The 15,746-nt window shown below is 51.8% G+C and overlaps 1 protein-coding gene across 1 annotated transcript in view; it reads left to right on the forward strand.

Moving 5' to 3' along the window:
- The window catches only part of cacna1ba (calcium channel, voltage-dependent, N type, alpha 1B subunit, a), a 53,094-nt gene that overhangs the window by 33,667 nt on the left and 3,681 nt on the right, over positions 1–15,746 (forward strand). Inside the window, 22 exon segments of the mRNA XM_062454076.1 lie at positions 94–254; positions 632–769; positions 1,917–2,118; positions 2,859–2,940; positions 2,943–3,022; positions 3,139–3,249; positions 3,428–3,511; positions 4,524–4,640; positions 4,749–4,814; positions 4,922–5,013; positions 5,718–5,868; positions 6,081–6,208; positions 7,427–7,523; positions 9,184–9,289; positions 9,855–9,962; positions 10,462–10,547; positions 10,754–10,920; positions 11,103–11,226; positions 11,364–11,480; positions 13,258–13,296; positions 14,088–14,310; positions 15,203–15,423. Of these exon segments, the coding sequence (XP_062310060.1) occupies positions 94–254; positions 632–769; positions 1,917–2,118; positions 2,859–2,940; positions 2,943–3,022; positions 3,139–3,249; positions 3,428–3,511; positions 4,524–4,640; positions 4,749–4,814; positions 4,922–5,013; positions 5,718–5,868; positions 6,081–6,208; positions 7,427–7,523; positions 9,184–9,289; positions 9,855–9,962; positions 10,462–10,547; positions 10,754–10,920; positions 11,103–11,226; positions 11,364–11,480; positions 13,258–13,296; positions 14,088–14,310; positions 15,203–15,423 (2,700 nt within the window).

Below are 15,746 nucleotides of genomic sequence, written 5' to 3' on the forward strand. Positions count from 1 at the left end.
AGTCCTGGTTCTTACAGCAACAATGTTCTACTGTAGAGTGAAGGACGAGCAGTGGAACTCTGTGTGTGTGTGTCTTTTGCCATGTGCCCACAGGCTGTGTTTGACTGCGTGGTCAACTCTCTGAAGAACGTGCTGAACATCCTCATCGTGTACATGCTGTTCATGTTCATCTTTGCCGTCATCGCCGTGCAGCTCTTCAAGGGGAAGTTCTTCTACTGCACCGACGAGTCCAAGGGCCTGGAGAAGGACTGCAGGTACAGCACCCTGAGAGAGGAGAAGACTTGGTACAGTCCCAAATATCCTCTCACACCCCCCATGCAGGATAGCAATGGTAGAGGCCAGACTGATGCCCTCACAATCACTGCCAGTTTTTCTTTACGGCTCACAGCTGTTGAGGCCAGCATACAAGGGCAATTATATCCCCTCCACAGGGAGGAGCCCGGTGCTGCTCTGATGATTGAAGATAATTGCATTAATTACACATCTCTGTTTCCACATCTTCCTTGTCCGACTCTTGAAGGATCTTATGTTTGGAATAGTAAGCTTGTGTTTTGACACTGACGTTGCCGTTGTGCAAATCGTCTCTCTCTTTTCTTCTTGCTCTCCCTCCCCTTCCCTGTTTTCCTTCCAGAGGGCAGTTCCTGGACTACGACAGGGACGAGGTGTCTGCCCAGCCCAGGGAGTGGAGGAAGTATGAGTTCCACTATGACAACGTGCTCTGGGCTTTCCTCACCCTCTTCACCGTGTCCACTGGGGAGGGCTGGCCCACGTAGGTCCCAACACCCACACCACCAAGCACTCTGCACGCCTACCCACTGACTGGGACGAGGGCAGGGTTAGGCAGTGTGTGAATTACGGCGGGGTTTGGAGGGGGCTGACCCCCCCTGAATAAAGCCTTTGACCCCCCCCAAAAGAGGTAAAAACAACAGGTCGGGGGGGTCGATACACGCCCTGGAGAAGAAGTTGACCCCCCCGATTGGCATTGTATAATTCGCACTCTGGGGTTAGGACCGCAACCCTGAGCCGCTTTTGTTTACTTCGAGCCGCCCTTCCAGAGCTCGGAGAAGTTTCTAGAACCGGGTAAAACAGTTTGTGTGTACTCTACGGACAGTCCTGTGAATGGCTGAGCGTGCCTGAGGGGCCATGTCCTAGGAATGTGCTGTGCCAGCTCGTGTAATTGGCTTTGATTGATATCGTATTCAAGCAGGGTGTGCAGGCTTGTCGGGTCAGCACACCAGATACCACCCGAGTGTCTTCCCTGCAATCTCCGGCCTGTCCATAATTATAACTGTTATTCCAGCTCTCTGTTCTCAATGAAATCATTCAATTAGCCATGTTATTGAATAATCCAGTGATGCATGATATGCGAAAATGATAGACCGGGGAGTCTTTAGGTCAGGAGAAAAGTCAATTATATACTACTTACTTCTCATAACTTGTAGGGCTAAGTGGTCTGGTTTGGTACTGCTTACTGTAAGGACTATCTCGGCATTGCTGATGAAAATAGCCCCTTTGTAGCTGTGAAGCTGAACATTAATCTCATGCCTGTTAAGTCTTTACAATGGTTTTTAGTTAGCTTTCTTACACAATAAAAAATCAGTGGTGTCATAGTTCCCGGTTAGCTATTTAGTCAAGTCAGAGAAGCTATTGGACGCCTAGTGTCCAGTAAGTTTCATAGACCATAAACCATGGCAAAGACTCAAATAAGGTGTTACCCGTGTCTTGTAAAATACAAACCGTTCCTTGCCTCTAACCAGTGAAACACTCGTAGAACTAAGCACTTCTGATCCTTGATTGTGTGCTGTAGGCTACTTACCAAATGCACTTATTGATAAAAGTGTATCAATGAATCAATAAAAGGCAAGACCAAAAAAAAAGGAACAAAAAATGTAACAGTTCCCCATCTCTCCTGTCAGAGTCCTGAAGCACTCGGTGGACGCCACCTTCGAGGACAAGGGTCCCAGCCCGGGCTACCGCATAGAGATCTCCATCTTCTACGTGGTCTACTTTGTGGTCTTTCCCTTCTTCTTCGTCAACATCTTCGTGGCCCTCATCATCATCACCTTCCAGGAGCAGGGCGACAAGGCCATGGCGGAGTGCAGCCTGGAGAAGAACGAGGTAGAGCGCTCGCAGAGCGGCCCGTCCTGGTCGGCGCGCGGCCAAACCGTGGCACCTTCCCACGTACTGCGTCCTGTATTAAACGCATTCAAACGAAGAGGGTGTAGACCAGCTGTAGATGCGACATAGATACCTTACTTTAAGGGTGAGACCTCCAGGTAGGTGGACCCTGGCTGTTGTCGAGGCAGCTCGCGGTCGGAAGCCCCCCGGTGAGGACGTGATTAGCCAGCAGAGAGCAGAGGGAGAGGCTGCAGCAACATCAGCCACGTCCTCCCAGGTGAGAGAGGCAGCCAGGCCAGATTGATGCAGGGGGCTCCGTCGCCGGGTTCCTGCGGGCGGACACAAAGCCAGTGAGCCGTCCCTTCCTCGTCTCCCCCTGGGAGCCCATTAGACAGCCACCGCCGACCCGCTCAACTACACACACACACACACACACACACACACACGCATAAATCTTCCCTGAGCGCATATGCTAAGGAGCAGGCAGACAGGACCATGCGGAGTCTGTGGAGCAGAGCTCAGGCGCCGGGTGGGTCGTTTATCTCCTGGATTTAGACGGCCCCCCCCGACCTTAGATAGAGCCGTCTCCAACAGGGCTCTGATTCCAGCCGTGTGTCAGGGAGTTTTGCGGGTTTCCGGGAAGGTAGCTAGCGTTTCAGCTTCGATGAGGGACCTTGATGGGGAACACGCCTGGGGGCTAGCATTCGATTTGAACCTCTCTATGACTTGTCCCGTTCCAGAGAGCCTGTATAGACTTTGCCATCAATGCCAAGGCCCTGACCCGCTACATGCCAGAGGATGCCCAGTCCTTCCAATACCGGATGTGAAGTTCGTGGTGTCGGCTCCATTCGAGTACTCCATCATGATCATGATCGCCCTCAACACGGTGGTGCTCATGATGAAGGTTTGTGTGTTCAGTAGGAACGTCGGGTTCTGAAGCCGTCCTCGAGGTCTCCGGTTGGGTCCCTTTTGGGCTCCGTCCGTTTAACGTCGCCGTCTGTTTTTCTCCGCCCCCGCCAGTTCCATGGAGCTCCCGACTTCTACGAGGCCATGCTGAAGAACCTGAACATCGTCTTCACCGCCCTCTTCTCCCTGGAGTGCATCCTCAAGATCATCGCCTTCGGCCCTCTGGTTGGTAGCCCCCGCCCCCCCCCCCCCCCCCCCCCCGCCCCCCCAGTCTCAAACATCAGTAGATCTGTCAACTGTATCGCACGGGCAAATCACGACTCATCACCGATGCCATCGTTTGTGCCGTGTTTGTGACGCCTCGCGCTTCCGATAACGACACGTTGAACTCTCTTCGTTCCAGAACTACCTGAAGGACGCGTGGAACGTGTTCGATTTCGTCACCGTCATCGGGAGCATCACAGACATCCTGGTCACGGAGATCAATGTGAGCTTCGGTGCAGAGCGCGCCCCGAGCCACGGGCGTCATGGCCGCCGCCGCCAGCCCCGGTGTTGGTGGTGATGAGGCGGAGCGGCGTGGCAGACATGCAGGGGCCCCAGGCTGCGTAGACAGAGGGGTCCCGCGGACCTAGAGACGGTCTCAGATCAGTGGGGATAAACCGCCAGATCAGCAAAGACAGCTGGGCTCAGCTCCAGAGGGAAGAGTAAAAAAAAAAAAAAGGAGAGAGAAAGAAAGAAACAGAGAGAGAACTGAGAGAAGGGGAGAAAGGCTGAGGGAGAGACCGAGAGTAAAAGAGAGAGTAACAGAGAACAATGGAGGGAGGAAAGGAGAGAAAAAGGCAGATAGGCGGTTCGTGATTACAGCTGCATCTGAACAGTATTGATTCATCCCTGATGTCTGATATGGGATGGGGGGGGGGGGGTGGTGAGAGGGGTGTTCAGCTGAGTGCAGTGGGGAAGCCTGCTCAAGCTGCTGGGGGGGGGGGGGAGATGTGTGAAAGACACAATGCATTCGTCCAAAGAAGAATGCTGAAATCCGAGCTAGGAGCAGCCAGGCGGGATGGGTTTATGTCAGGTGTGTGACTCCCTCTCTGCGTAGCCGCCGTTTATGAATGTCCTGCACCGTACGAGCGCTGCCACGCCTGTCTTAACGTATCGTCCCTGGTATTTCTGACCCCGATGTACATGTCTGTTTTGGGCTTTCCTCGTCATCACTCGTCCTGTTTCTCTTGCTTCTCCTTGTCCCTCCCCTCTCTCTGTCCCTCTCGCTCTCTCTGCATTGTTGCTCGCGCTGAATGTCCTCTCTGGTGCTCACGTCTGGCCCCCCTTCCCCCCGATACAGACCACGGTGAGACCTGCGCCCATCCGATCCACGACACAGTATCGTATCGTGTGTTGCTCCTGAGGTGTGCGGGCTGTGTGTGTGTGTGTGTGTGTGTGACGGGAGGTTGTTTGAGTGTGTTCCTCCTTGTGGCTCCCCCCCCCCCCCCCCCCTCCAGGATCGCCTGCTGAACCTCAGCTTTCTGAGGCTGTTCCGGGCGGCTCGTCTCATCAAGCTGCTGAGGCAGGGCTACACCATCCGGATCCTTCTCTGGACCTTCGTACAGTCCTTCAAGGTGGCGCACTGTAAACACACACACGCCCACACCCGAAGACCTCCTGGACTTCAAATGGTTTAAATCAGTAAAAGTAGAGCTTCTCAATATGATTGTTTTCTCTCACAGGCCCTGCCGTATGTTTGCCTTCTTATTGCCATGCTGTTCTTCATCTATGCCATCATCGGAATGCAAGTGAGTGTGGAGTCGAGACTTTGTGTTCCCCCAACATTGCAATTAGTTGACGGCTGTTGCAGTGCAGCAAGTGTATTTAATTTTTATTTCTTGAACTTTCCTTTTAGGTGTTTGGGAACATCGAGCTCAATGACGACACAGCCATCAATCGCCACAACAACTTCTGTACCTTCCTTCAAGCTCTCATGCTTCTGTTCAGGTAAAAGCTCCCGCCATATCAGCTACACACTCTTCAGAGGTACACAGCATTTGGACAATTTCCTTTGGGGCTGTGTTATTTCCTGCTTGGAAAACATTGTACAGCCGTGAGGGTACCATTGTAAAAGATTTTAGAGCGTTACATCACTCTGCAGCATTTGAAAACCACAATGTGAACCAGCACCCCTCCGCCCAGTGCGAAATGGTTTCTCCCACAGCCCGGAGGCAAAGCTGGGAGTCTGCTGCTAATGAGAGCTAATGGCTGAGTAAAGGGAAGTTCCAAAGTTCATCCAGGGGAGAGGGGAAGGGGAGTGGCACTTCTTTCTTTCCTCCTGTATACCTCTGCAAAGCCAGGGAGTATGAATTCTCCTGGGTGGGCATTAATTGGCACCACTGAACAGGCGGTCTGCTCTGTGTCAAGCTGTGTGCCCTCAGGCTGCTTCAGCTGGGGGGGGGGGGGAGAGATAAGAGAGAGAGATGCAGTTTGAAGTGTGCTCGCGAGGATCGTCGTCGAGTTCGGAGCACAAACCAGGAACACACTGTAACTCACTTTTGAACCTTCTCCAACCCATCCCTGTGATCGCCGAGGTCCATCCATGATTCCGTCTGCACGTCTGTCTGCGCGCCTGCGCGTGTGCCTGTGCGTCCGTGTGGGCGCGCGTGTGTGTGTGTGTGTGTTTGGGCGCGTTTGTTCATGTTTTCCAGGAGCGCCACAGGGGAGGCGTGGCATGAGATCATGCTGTCCTGCCTGAGTCACCGGGCATGCGAGGAGAGATCGGGGAACCAGGGGAAGGAGTGTGGCAGCGACTTTGCCTACTTCTACTTCGTCTCCTTCATCTTCCTCTGCTCCTTCCTGGTCAGTGTGACGACGGGCCGCTTCGACGGTTTAGAAAGGCTCAACAGCTAACAGATAATTGTCTGTTTTCGAAATTGTCTGTTTTCGAGGCTTTCTGACGTTCCCCCAGTGAGCTGAAGCGTGCTGTTGAACGTGACGGCTCTGAAGAGAGGTTTGGTCGACCTTCAGCCGAGCGACGGTAATAATGGCTCCCTTTTGAATGCCGTTTCCAGATGCTGAACCTGTTTGTGGCTGTCATCATGGATAACTTTGAGTACCTGACCAGAGACTCGTCGATACTGGGACCTCACCACCTGGATGAATTCATCCGCGTTTGGGCTGAGTACGACCCTGCCGCCTGGTATGTGCCCTCCTCCTCCGCCTGGCTGGCTGGGCCTTATACCAGTCACGTTCCCTGTCCCGGAACGTAGCCTGGAGGGGATAGGCCTCTCCCCCTCACCCTCTCTCTGACAGTTTGAGACATGCCGACAAATGGTGTCCGATGGCCCGTGTAGAGGCTAACCTGCTAGCGTCCACTGTCCAGTAAGCCCTGATAATCATTGTTCTCATTGAAGCTGTCCTGAAGTCTGTGTTCTATATCTGCTTATTCTTTTCGCAGCGAACGGATTCCTATAAGGATATGTACAATTTGTTACGTGTTATCTCGCCCCCCTTGGCTTAGGGAAGAACTGCCCTAATAGGGTAGCCTACAAGGTTTGCAATCCCAGACATTTCCTCCGATAGGGTGCTTTCTGTGCCTATGCCAAAATTCATTTTTAACTGAATGGCTCTGCACCAAACGAATCACCTACACACTAGCAACCGTCCTTCCAGACCTGACTGGCTTTGGTTATTGACCACCAGAACGCAAAACAAAGCTTTCAACGCCATGGCAACGCCCCGGGTCCGCCCAGCCACGCCTGCTTTCTAGCGTCCACCGTCCCTCCAGGTTGTAGGCCACGCCCAGCTCACCACTCACTTCCTCCTCTACGTGCGGTCAGATGAAACAAAGAAGCACTGTTTAGTCCCAAATTGATCGCCAGATTCAGATCTTGAAAACATCTGAATTGGATCAAGGTGTATTAATTTGTTTTGTTTGTGCTCTGGGACCCGGATTGGGTGGTTTAGCCCACCTGACCCCGAGAGAGAGGCTGGATGAAACCGAGGCCGGCGTTGAAAGCTTTGTCTGCGTGTGCGCCTGGTGAAACCCCCCCCCCCCACCCCCGGGATGTCTGTGAGCATGCCCCCAACAGGCATCCCCCCGTACGATGCTGTCATTCTCTCCCTCATCGGCATTCCCGTCTGTTGACCTCTCACCCCAGTCTCACTCCTCATCTCCCCTCAGGGTTCCTGAGCTCATCCACCGATGCATCCCTGGTCCTCAGCGAGGGGGCAAGGATGGCATCCATCACCATGCCACTCTGGGAAATCTAAATAACACAGATTTCTGTTTTTTGTTTGTCTGTTTGTTCGTCTCCCTTCATTTTTTGATTTCCGACCCCTCTGTTCCTCTCCTCCCTCTCTAACCTTCCCCCTCCATCCTTCTCTATTTGGGTTTTGGGTTTCTACTCTTGTCAAGTGGTCGTATCAAGCACCTCGACATGTATCAGATGCTGCTACACATGTCCCCACCCTTAGGTTTGGGAAAGAAATGCCCGCCAAGAGTCGCCTACAAGGTAGCCCTCCCTCTCTCCCGCCCTCGCTCCCTCCTTCTCTCCCTCCTTCTCTCCCGCCCTCGCTCCCTCCTTCTCTCCCTCCTTCTCTCCCTCCTTCTCTCCCTCCTTTTCTCCCTCCTTCTCTCCCTCCTCCACCCTCCTCTCGACCTCCTTCCCTCCCTCCCTTCCCTATGCTCGACCGTGTTCTCCCATTGGCTTCAACGCCAGCCAATCTCTGTGCTCTGCAGTGTTCCCGTGTTGTTTTGCCAGTGCTCTGATATCACCCCCCCCCCCCACCCCTCCCCCGCCCTTATCTTCTTTTGTTTTGGAGCAAGCTCAGCTTAAGTGAGGTCTGTTTGCTTATAGCGTGGAAAACCTACGGGCCTGTAAGTCGACCTACAGTAAAGCGAATGAGACTAAAACCACGAGTAGATAACCATGCGATAGATCAAACACACATGCAACACAGGGGCTATGCACAGGTACAGTAACTTGTACATTTGGCAATTACGGACCGCGTCCACCATGCCACAATCCCTCTACACTGCCCCTGTCCGCAGAATAACACAAGTCAACACGAGGCACGAAGAGTCAAGTTACTGTATGACCTATCAGCATCGCTTCCCGGCCTAGTTTGACTCAACCCTTGAACTGTCATCCCCGGCTTCAATTATGTGGATCAGTGTGAGTGTGTGTGTGTGTTTGTGTGTGCTTCTGTTGGCTTTTTCTACGTGACAACTAAGTGTGTGTGTGTGTGTGTGTGTGTGTGTGTGTGCTTTACCCCATGTTTTTTCGTCTGTGGCATTTTCCGTTCTCTTTCATCCTCTCTCTCATCTTTTTCTCTCTCCACTGATAGGTGTGTGGGTCCCTGTGCGAGCTTGTGCGTGTGTGTGTGCGCATGTTTCCGTGTGGATTCGTGCCTCACCTCTCCCTCCCTCCCACCCTCCCACCCTCCCCCTCATTCTGAATTTGTCGGATACGTCTTTTTCACTGTAGCTGATGATAGGTGAATGCTTTTTATGTTCAGGGGAGCTCAACTCTACCACAGTACCTCAAACATCATTTATGCGTGTAACAGTACCTTGTCAGATTTTTTGCAAGTCTTTTAATCGGCAGTTCAGTTCAAGTTCCATTCAATGGACAGTTAGCGACACGTCCTTGGATGCTGTTAGGTCTAACGTCCAATTATTTTCCCCACTGCAAGTGTGTGGTTGTTTAGGTTGGCAACCTTAAGAGTCGAGCTCCTGAGATCTTTGAGGCACCTCCATGGTTATGCGTACATGCCTTCTCTCACCTTTCTTTCGATCAATGTCAGTCTTGCACCGGTGCACTTTGACTTGCAGCATAGTGCATACTGTCGCCACTAGCGGTGAATGTGAATGTCTAGTTTGTCTCTTCGCTTGTGCTTGTCCGAGGAAGCTTTTTGTGCGCTGAAGCAAACCTTGTTCAAACTGATATCAACAACACCGAATCGATTTGCATTCCATTGAAATTATAACGATATGATTTACCTGCAATAAGAATGTCATTAGTTACAATCCATATTTGAGCTCTGTTGACAGTTGGCAGCACACAGACTGGTTTCTCTAGATTGATTGGTCTGGTCTAGACTAGATGCCTACTGTACTGGTGTGTGTGTTAACTCCACCCCCCCCCCCCCTCCGCCACCCGCTGCCTCCAGCGCCTGGTCAAGATGAACATGCCCATCGCCGACGACAACACGGTCCACTTCACCTCCACTCTCATGGCCCTGATCCGCACGGCCCTGGAGATTAAACTGGGCTCAGGTGAGAACCTCTGTTCCCCTCTCCACCTCCTCCACCCCTCTCTCTCTCTCTCTCTCTCTCTCTCTCTATCTCTCTCTCTCTCTCTCTCTCTCTCTCTCTCTCTCTCTCTCTCTCTCTCTCTCTCTCTCTCTCTCTCTCTCTCTCTCCTTCTCCCTCTTTACGCAGACAGGAAGACAGACAGTGTACTTCCTCAGAAGTGTTTCAGAGACAGATGCCGGCTTGTTTATTCACAACAAAGGGGTTTGGATACCTGGTTATATGGGTCCCATTTGGACTCATTAAAGGGCGCGTGCCTTCTCCTGGCTTCACCGCTCAGTTTCCCATTTTAATGAGGCATTCTCCGCCCCGGCTCGCCTCGACAATGGCTGTGCTCCACTCTTTTGCCCGTCTCTCTCTCTCTCGCTGCGTCGCCTGACTACCTGAGGTAAACGAGGGCCCGTGCTGGGTTTGTGATGCTCTTTCTCTGTCTCTCCCTCTCTCTCTCTCTCTCTCTCTCTCTCTCTCTCTCTCTCTCTCTCTCTCTCTCTCTCTCTCTCTCTCTCTCTCTCTCTCTCTCTCTCTCCAGGGATGGTGGGCCAACGTCTGTCTGACGCCGAGCTGAAGAAGGAGCTGGCGACGGTGTGGCCCAGCCTCTCCCAGAAGACCATGGACCTGCTGGTGACCCCCCACAAGCGTGAGCACACGTCTCTCTCTGTCGATCTCTCCCGGGGATCAGGTCTGACCTGCGGGTATCATCTCTGTGTTTGTTTACACTACGTCTTTATGAGGTAAACAGGCCAAGATATCCACCATGTGTTCCACGTTGAAATACTACCAGGCATTCCAGCTTGCTAGGCGTTCTTCCCATGCCCCAGACAGCAGTTACTGCAGAGCCCATCCACAGGATGAGCTTGGCTTACACTGACACCTTGTGGCCACAGAAGAGTATGACCTCTGGAAAAAAAAACTGATATTTTAAATGGATATTAAAAATCTGCTTCCATCTAGGCATCAAAAATTACCAGTTTTATTAGAAGCAAATCTGCAGTTCTGGCTCAGCGAGTGTTCCCTTTTAACCTACTTTGAGGGAAATTATCTGGCTCCATACGATTACTTCAACACCAATAGGGATGAACGAGACCACAAATGAGTCAGCAGTTTTATGCATCCACTTCCCTCTCTCACCTCCTCAGCCAATGAGCTCACGGTTGGGAAGCTATATGCAGCCCGGATGATCTTCGACTACCTCAAGCAGAGGCAAGCCAAGAAACTTCAGCAGGTAAACACACACACACACACTCCCGTCACTAACAATTTGTCAAAATGTCAAGTCTTTTTTTCTTTGTGCTCCAAAATGTTTTCGACCCAAATCCACACAGGTTGTTCTAGATTCGAAAGGCCACCGCTTTGACGCGATAACCGGGTCAACGTTCTACTTCTCCCATGAACCCGCTGAGCATGTTGCCGTCCATCTCTCCTCCACAGAGTAAGATCGAGGCTCTGTTTAAGCCATTGCTGCCTCTGACTCACATGCAGGAGAAGGACATGCCTCCAAACAGCGTGGAGCCTCCTTGTGAAGTCCAGCCTCAGCCCCTGCCAGACCCGGTCCAGGCCAGACCTAGCAGCAACTCCCTTAACAACGGGGGTGCTCTGTAAGTTCGCTCCACCCACCACCCCCCCCTCCCACCCCCCCCACCCCCCCACACCCCCCCCCCCCCTCCCCCACGATGTCCAGTTTTCCTTTGTCATCGGGTGAACGACCATTCGAAGTGTCCAGTTGCAGTAGATCATGTCTGGGGGTAAGCTCTTCAGTATGTGTGCCTGTGACATCCAGGCCCGGCCATAATCGTCGATCGTCCTCCTGGGTCACGGAGTCTCGAGACGTCCAGAGGCCCAAGATTAAGAGAGTCATGTCCAGGGACCAGTCAGAGGACGTCCCAAACCTAGCCAGTCCTAAGGTACCACTGCTCTCGGATTCAACCCCATTTTCCATGTAAAAAAATAATAATTATCCTCCTAGATTCAGTAACCTTTTGGTGCATATATTTGTGTCTGTTGTGTTGTTTTGTGCTGTCTGTGTGTGTGTGTGTTCCAGGAGTCTGTGGAGATGAAGGAGATGGATACTAGTGCGGTTTCAGTGCCTGGTGATGGGTCTTCTCTGGAAAGCCATGGAAGGGCGGTGTCTATGCCTCGCCTCAACGCTGAGCTGCAGGTACCCCTCCCTCCCTCCCACACACACACACTTACAAACAACATTAGCATATTTCATTCAGCAACAATGGATATGGTGGAGTCATGAAAGGCAAAGATGGTGAACTACATATTTCTATCAAATGTGTTGAATTCTATCCATCTTCTGAAGTTACTGCTTTGGGAGAAAAACGAACAGAAATCAAGATGAATCTTCGGTCCGTCCTGAGAAACCGGATCAGCTGCTCATTTCCTGAGTGATGTTGATGTTGATCGATTGCTGCATTTAAGTGCATTCCTTTCAAGGGCCAATTAGAATGGATGTGTGTTGATCCTACTTTTAGTGCAGAGGAGAAGTCCCGGATCATTTGATTAGACGTGGGATGGCTGCCAGCTATTTGCCCCGTATTGTTTTTCCCCTGCTGCCAACAGAAAAAGATGATAGTGGCTCGAAATGGTTGTGGGTAGAACGTTGTGTGTGTGTGTGTGTGTGTGTGGGGGGGGGTGAGGGAAGTGAAGGGGGGTTTTCCCTCTCGCCGAGGGAGGAAGAGAGTGATTCTGTTGCTAGAGGAAGGAGAACGTGAAGAGGGGGATTAATGATCTGAGGCTGGAAGGAGGGATTGCCCTGTGACCCGGCATGGTGCTTTTCTCACCTTTTATAACCGGGGGGCAAGAAATCCAGCAAATACAATTAGAGATGGCCTTTTGGAAATGGCTCGCTATTGTTCGAGCAGAATTGGAGGTATGTGGCCTGAACTCAAGCCAGAATCCCACTGATGGATTTCAATCTCGCCCGGCCACTTAATTTGATTAGATTTTTTCTTTTTTTTTTCTTCTTCTGTTTGGTGAGGTCTCATTTCCCGCCGGCTACTCGGCTGTGCCAGGATCGGCCCAGAGATCTCTCAGTCTCAGCCTGGTCAACATGCTCTTTGTGCTCGACTGACACGCGACACCCAGAGCAGACATGGGGCACTTCCACGGGGCTGCTCCGAGGGGGGAAGACGTCGCCGGGTGCTCTCACAATGAGCCTCCACACAGCGCCCAGCCCGCCCCAAATCCCTCTCAACCGCTCTTCTGGATGATAAGCAACATGAGATGTTGATTTTATGGTTTCAGCACCTCTTAATATATGATTACCCCCCCCCGCCCTTTTTGGAGTTTGTTAGGGTATCCGTACTCCAAAGACTTGGCCTTGCTGGCTCTCGTCCAGATTGGCCGGCCTCGCTAGAACAAAAGAAACACAGCCCAAAGATGGTTCCTGGGATATCTTAGTCAGCGTCCAGGCTGTGCTGATGGAGACCAGTCATCTATAGGAGGAGCAGGATCTTTCTGTCCCATATAGATTCATATAGCTAATGCTGGGTTAGGTGAAATCCACACCACAGATCCTGGATTGACTTAATGAAGGAGAGACAGATGGTTCTGGAAGTTCTCTGAAGAAATATATAATCAAAGAAAATCTATTTTCTTCCCTATATAAGGTGTTGGTTCTCTCTCTTGTTCTTTGTCTGATTGGAATTGTGTATTTTTTTCGACAGTTTGCTTTTTTCTTGATTGCCGAATGCCTGTCTTCTGTTTCTTATTGACTCTTTACTTTATTTCTTCACTTTGGTATCACCCCTCGCTCTAACTGTTCAATGTCACCTCTCCCTCTCTCCCTCTCTCCTCCTCCGTCCCCCCGATCCACCCGACGTTCTGCCTTCTCCTTCTGGCCCGACGCCTGTCCACGGACCTCTCCCCGTCCTCCTCTCCTCCTCTCCTCCCCGTCCTCCTTCTCCTCCATTTGTGCTTGGTGACAGCAGAGCCACTCTCGTCACTCCCCTGGGATCCAGCTGTCTGTACGTACCTCCGTCTCCTGCCCCTTCTCCTCCCAACATGTCACAACAATCGCTTTTTCTTTTCACAAATCAATAATTGTATGTTGGGGTACTGTAGGATTAGTTGATGAGGGTGCATTACTCTATGTTTGCCTTTTGTTTCTGGGGGTCCTATTATTAGTCTTGTCTGATGTACGGGTCTGAGGTAAATGTCAGGTGCTGTGTCGTGTCTCTCTTCCATGTGGGAGCCGGCCTTTTGTTGATGTGGGATTAGAGATACAGTCGTTAAAGCACAGCTGAGGAGGCTAGCACGCCGTTTTGGACGGACACCTGCGAAGCCGGTTTGTGTTGAGCCAGTGATCTGATAGAGCTGGGGTGGAGGGCGACAGGGCAGCTGGAACAGGTGGAGGGAGCGACCCGCAGATATTCTCCTTGATCCTGGAGACACCCAGACGGTTGTATTAGGCTTAGAGATAAGACCTGTTTCTGAACTCCCCAGCGGTAAATGATGTAAGATGTTTTCAGGGACACTGCGAGTTGAAGGGGTTCTTGCTAAAGCTGCAGAAGGGAAGGATCTCCACTAGGTGGAAACGTTTCTCTAAATCTGCCGGTGCTCTTAGACCAACCTTTGAGTGCGATCTGGTGGTACTAATTGTTGGCATCTTCTCAGATCGGTGTCCTTCTAAACAAAGTTAGACAAACTGTCGAGAAATAACAGACAGAAGATATTGTAAATTCAGCTGGATATCCGGTCACAGCTCCTTGTCTAGGATGTAGCCTAGCTAAGTCTCCACGCTCTGTTCTGCCAACAGCCCGTCCCTGACGCCAGCCCCATGAGGCGCTCGGTTTCCACCGTGGCACCCCAGCGGCCCCAGGAGGTGAACCTGCGTGACTACACCCTGGAGAAGCCCTCGCAGGAGAGGCCCCCTCACCACCACCACCACCATCGCTGCCATCACCGCAGAAAGAGAGACACAGAGAAGAAGCAGAGGTCCCTGGATAGAAGCATGGGAGGACAGCCTCTGAGCACAGCTGGTTGGTGCACACACACATACAAGCGCACACACACACACACACACACACTGACCACACATAGACTGACGTCAAAACGATGAAAAGTTTCCCCTTAATGATTCTAGCACACCTAAGGGCTTATTTTATTGTGCAAAGCAAGTTTTCAATGGGAATTCCCATAACCTATTAAGGTTTATGTTTCATACAAGTGCCCACCCACCAATACTCTAAATCTAAAACGCGAGTGTCAAACAGTTGTAAAGTTCGACAGCTCGCGGGCCTCCAACCAAACACACATCCTGTAGATACAAAACAATGTGCTGTGGGCCTTGGCGCCTGACGTAAGAAGGTAGACGTTGTCAAGCCTCCGGAGCTCGTCTGTAATGCAGATCACCTCAGAGCTGCGTGGAGGAGGCCAGCCGGCTCCACAGCTGGCTTTTATTACCCAGATAAAAGGGGCTGACAGACACGCAGACCTAGTGGCCCGCTAATTTATAGGCGCCTCTCGGCAGGGCAACCTCAGGCGCGGGGAAAGAATAATGTTTAAGGGTGGGGGGGTGGGGTGGGGGGTGGGGGGCGGGCTACGGTGTTCAGTCAATGTGGTCTTTGAGTTGAAGAATCTTCCCTTTGACTGAGGTAAGTGGTCAAAGAGCTGTCATACTTACATTGGGCTCGTGTGTTAAGACGGTGGACAAGAAGGTTTGTAGTTGATTTCCCTTGAATTCATCAGACTCCCTTATGAAAACAGAACGTTGACATTCCACATCGATCCAATTCAATGATCCTCAACGATCTTTTTGATGACACACCCCACTACGCTGTCGTTTGGCTGCTCTCACACCTACAACCATGCGCAGGTGTGCAGCCCTCACTGTTCCGTGTGTCGGCCATGTTTGTTTGGCTTTGTGTGAAGGTGCGCCAGGCGACCCGGCGGCGGAGCCGGCCTCCGGAGAGCGGGGTCACGACCGCGGGCGCTCCCACGAGAGGAAGCACCACGCCTCCTCGGCGGCGGAGAAACACCGCTACTACTCCTGCGACCGCTACAGCAGCCGGGAACACTGCCACACCAAGTCTGCCACCGCCAGCTGTGCGACCTCCCCCAGCGAGGGACAGGACACCAGCTTCAACAAACAGGTGGGGGGCTTTGCCATGGCCATGGCAAGGGGGGGGATTTGGGCAGGTCAGGACACAGCCGGTTTACCTGTCAGGTTGGTGTAGGAGAGTTATATACTGTATAAAGCTTAGGAATGGAGAATTTCTGATGACGTGAATGACTCCTGAATGAATACCTCCTTGTGGCTACTCTTGCTAACCTGTCCGCGCGCTTGACTTGTCTCCGCCGCGACTTTCTTCCTCTTTCTGACTTTGGTACAAAACCTCTCATGGCCTTTCACTTCTCTTTCCTCTCTCTCTCTTTCTTCATCGTTGTCCGTCCGTTTTGTCTGTCTTCTTTCTTT

This window comes from Osmerus eperlanus, chromosome 28 (genome assembly GCF_963692335.1).
Source record: "Osmerus eperlanus chromosome 28, fOsmEpe2.1, whole genome shotgun sequence".
NCBI lineage: Eukaryota > Metazoa > Chordata > Actinopteri > Osmeriformes > Osmeridae > Osmerus > Osmerus eperlanus.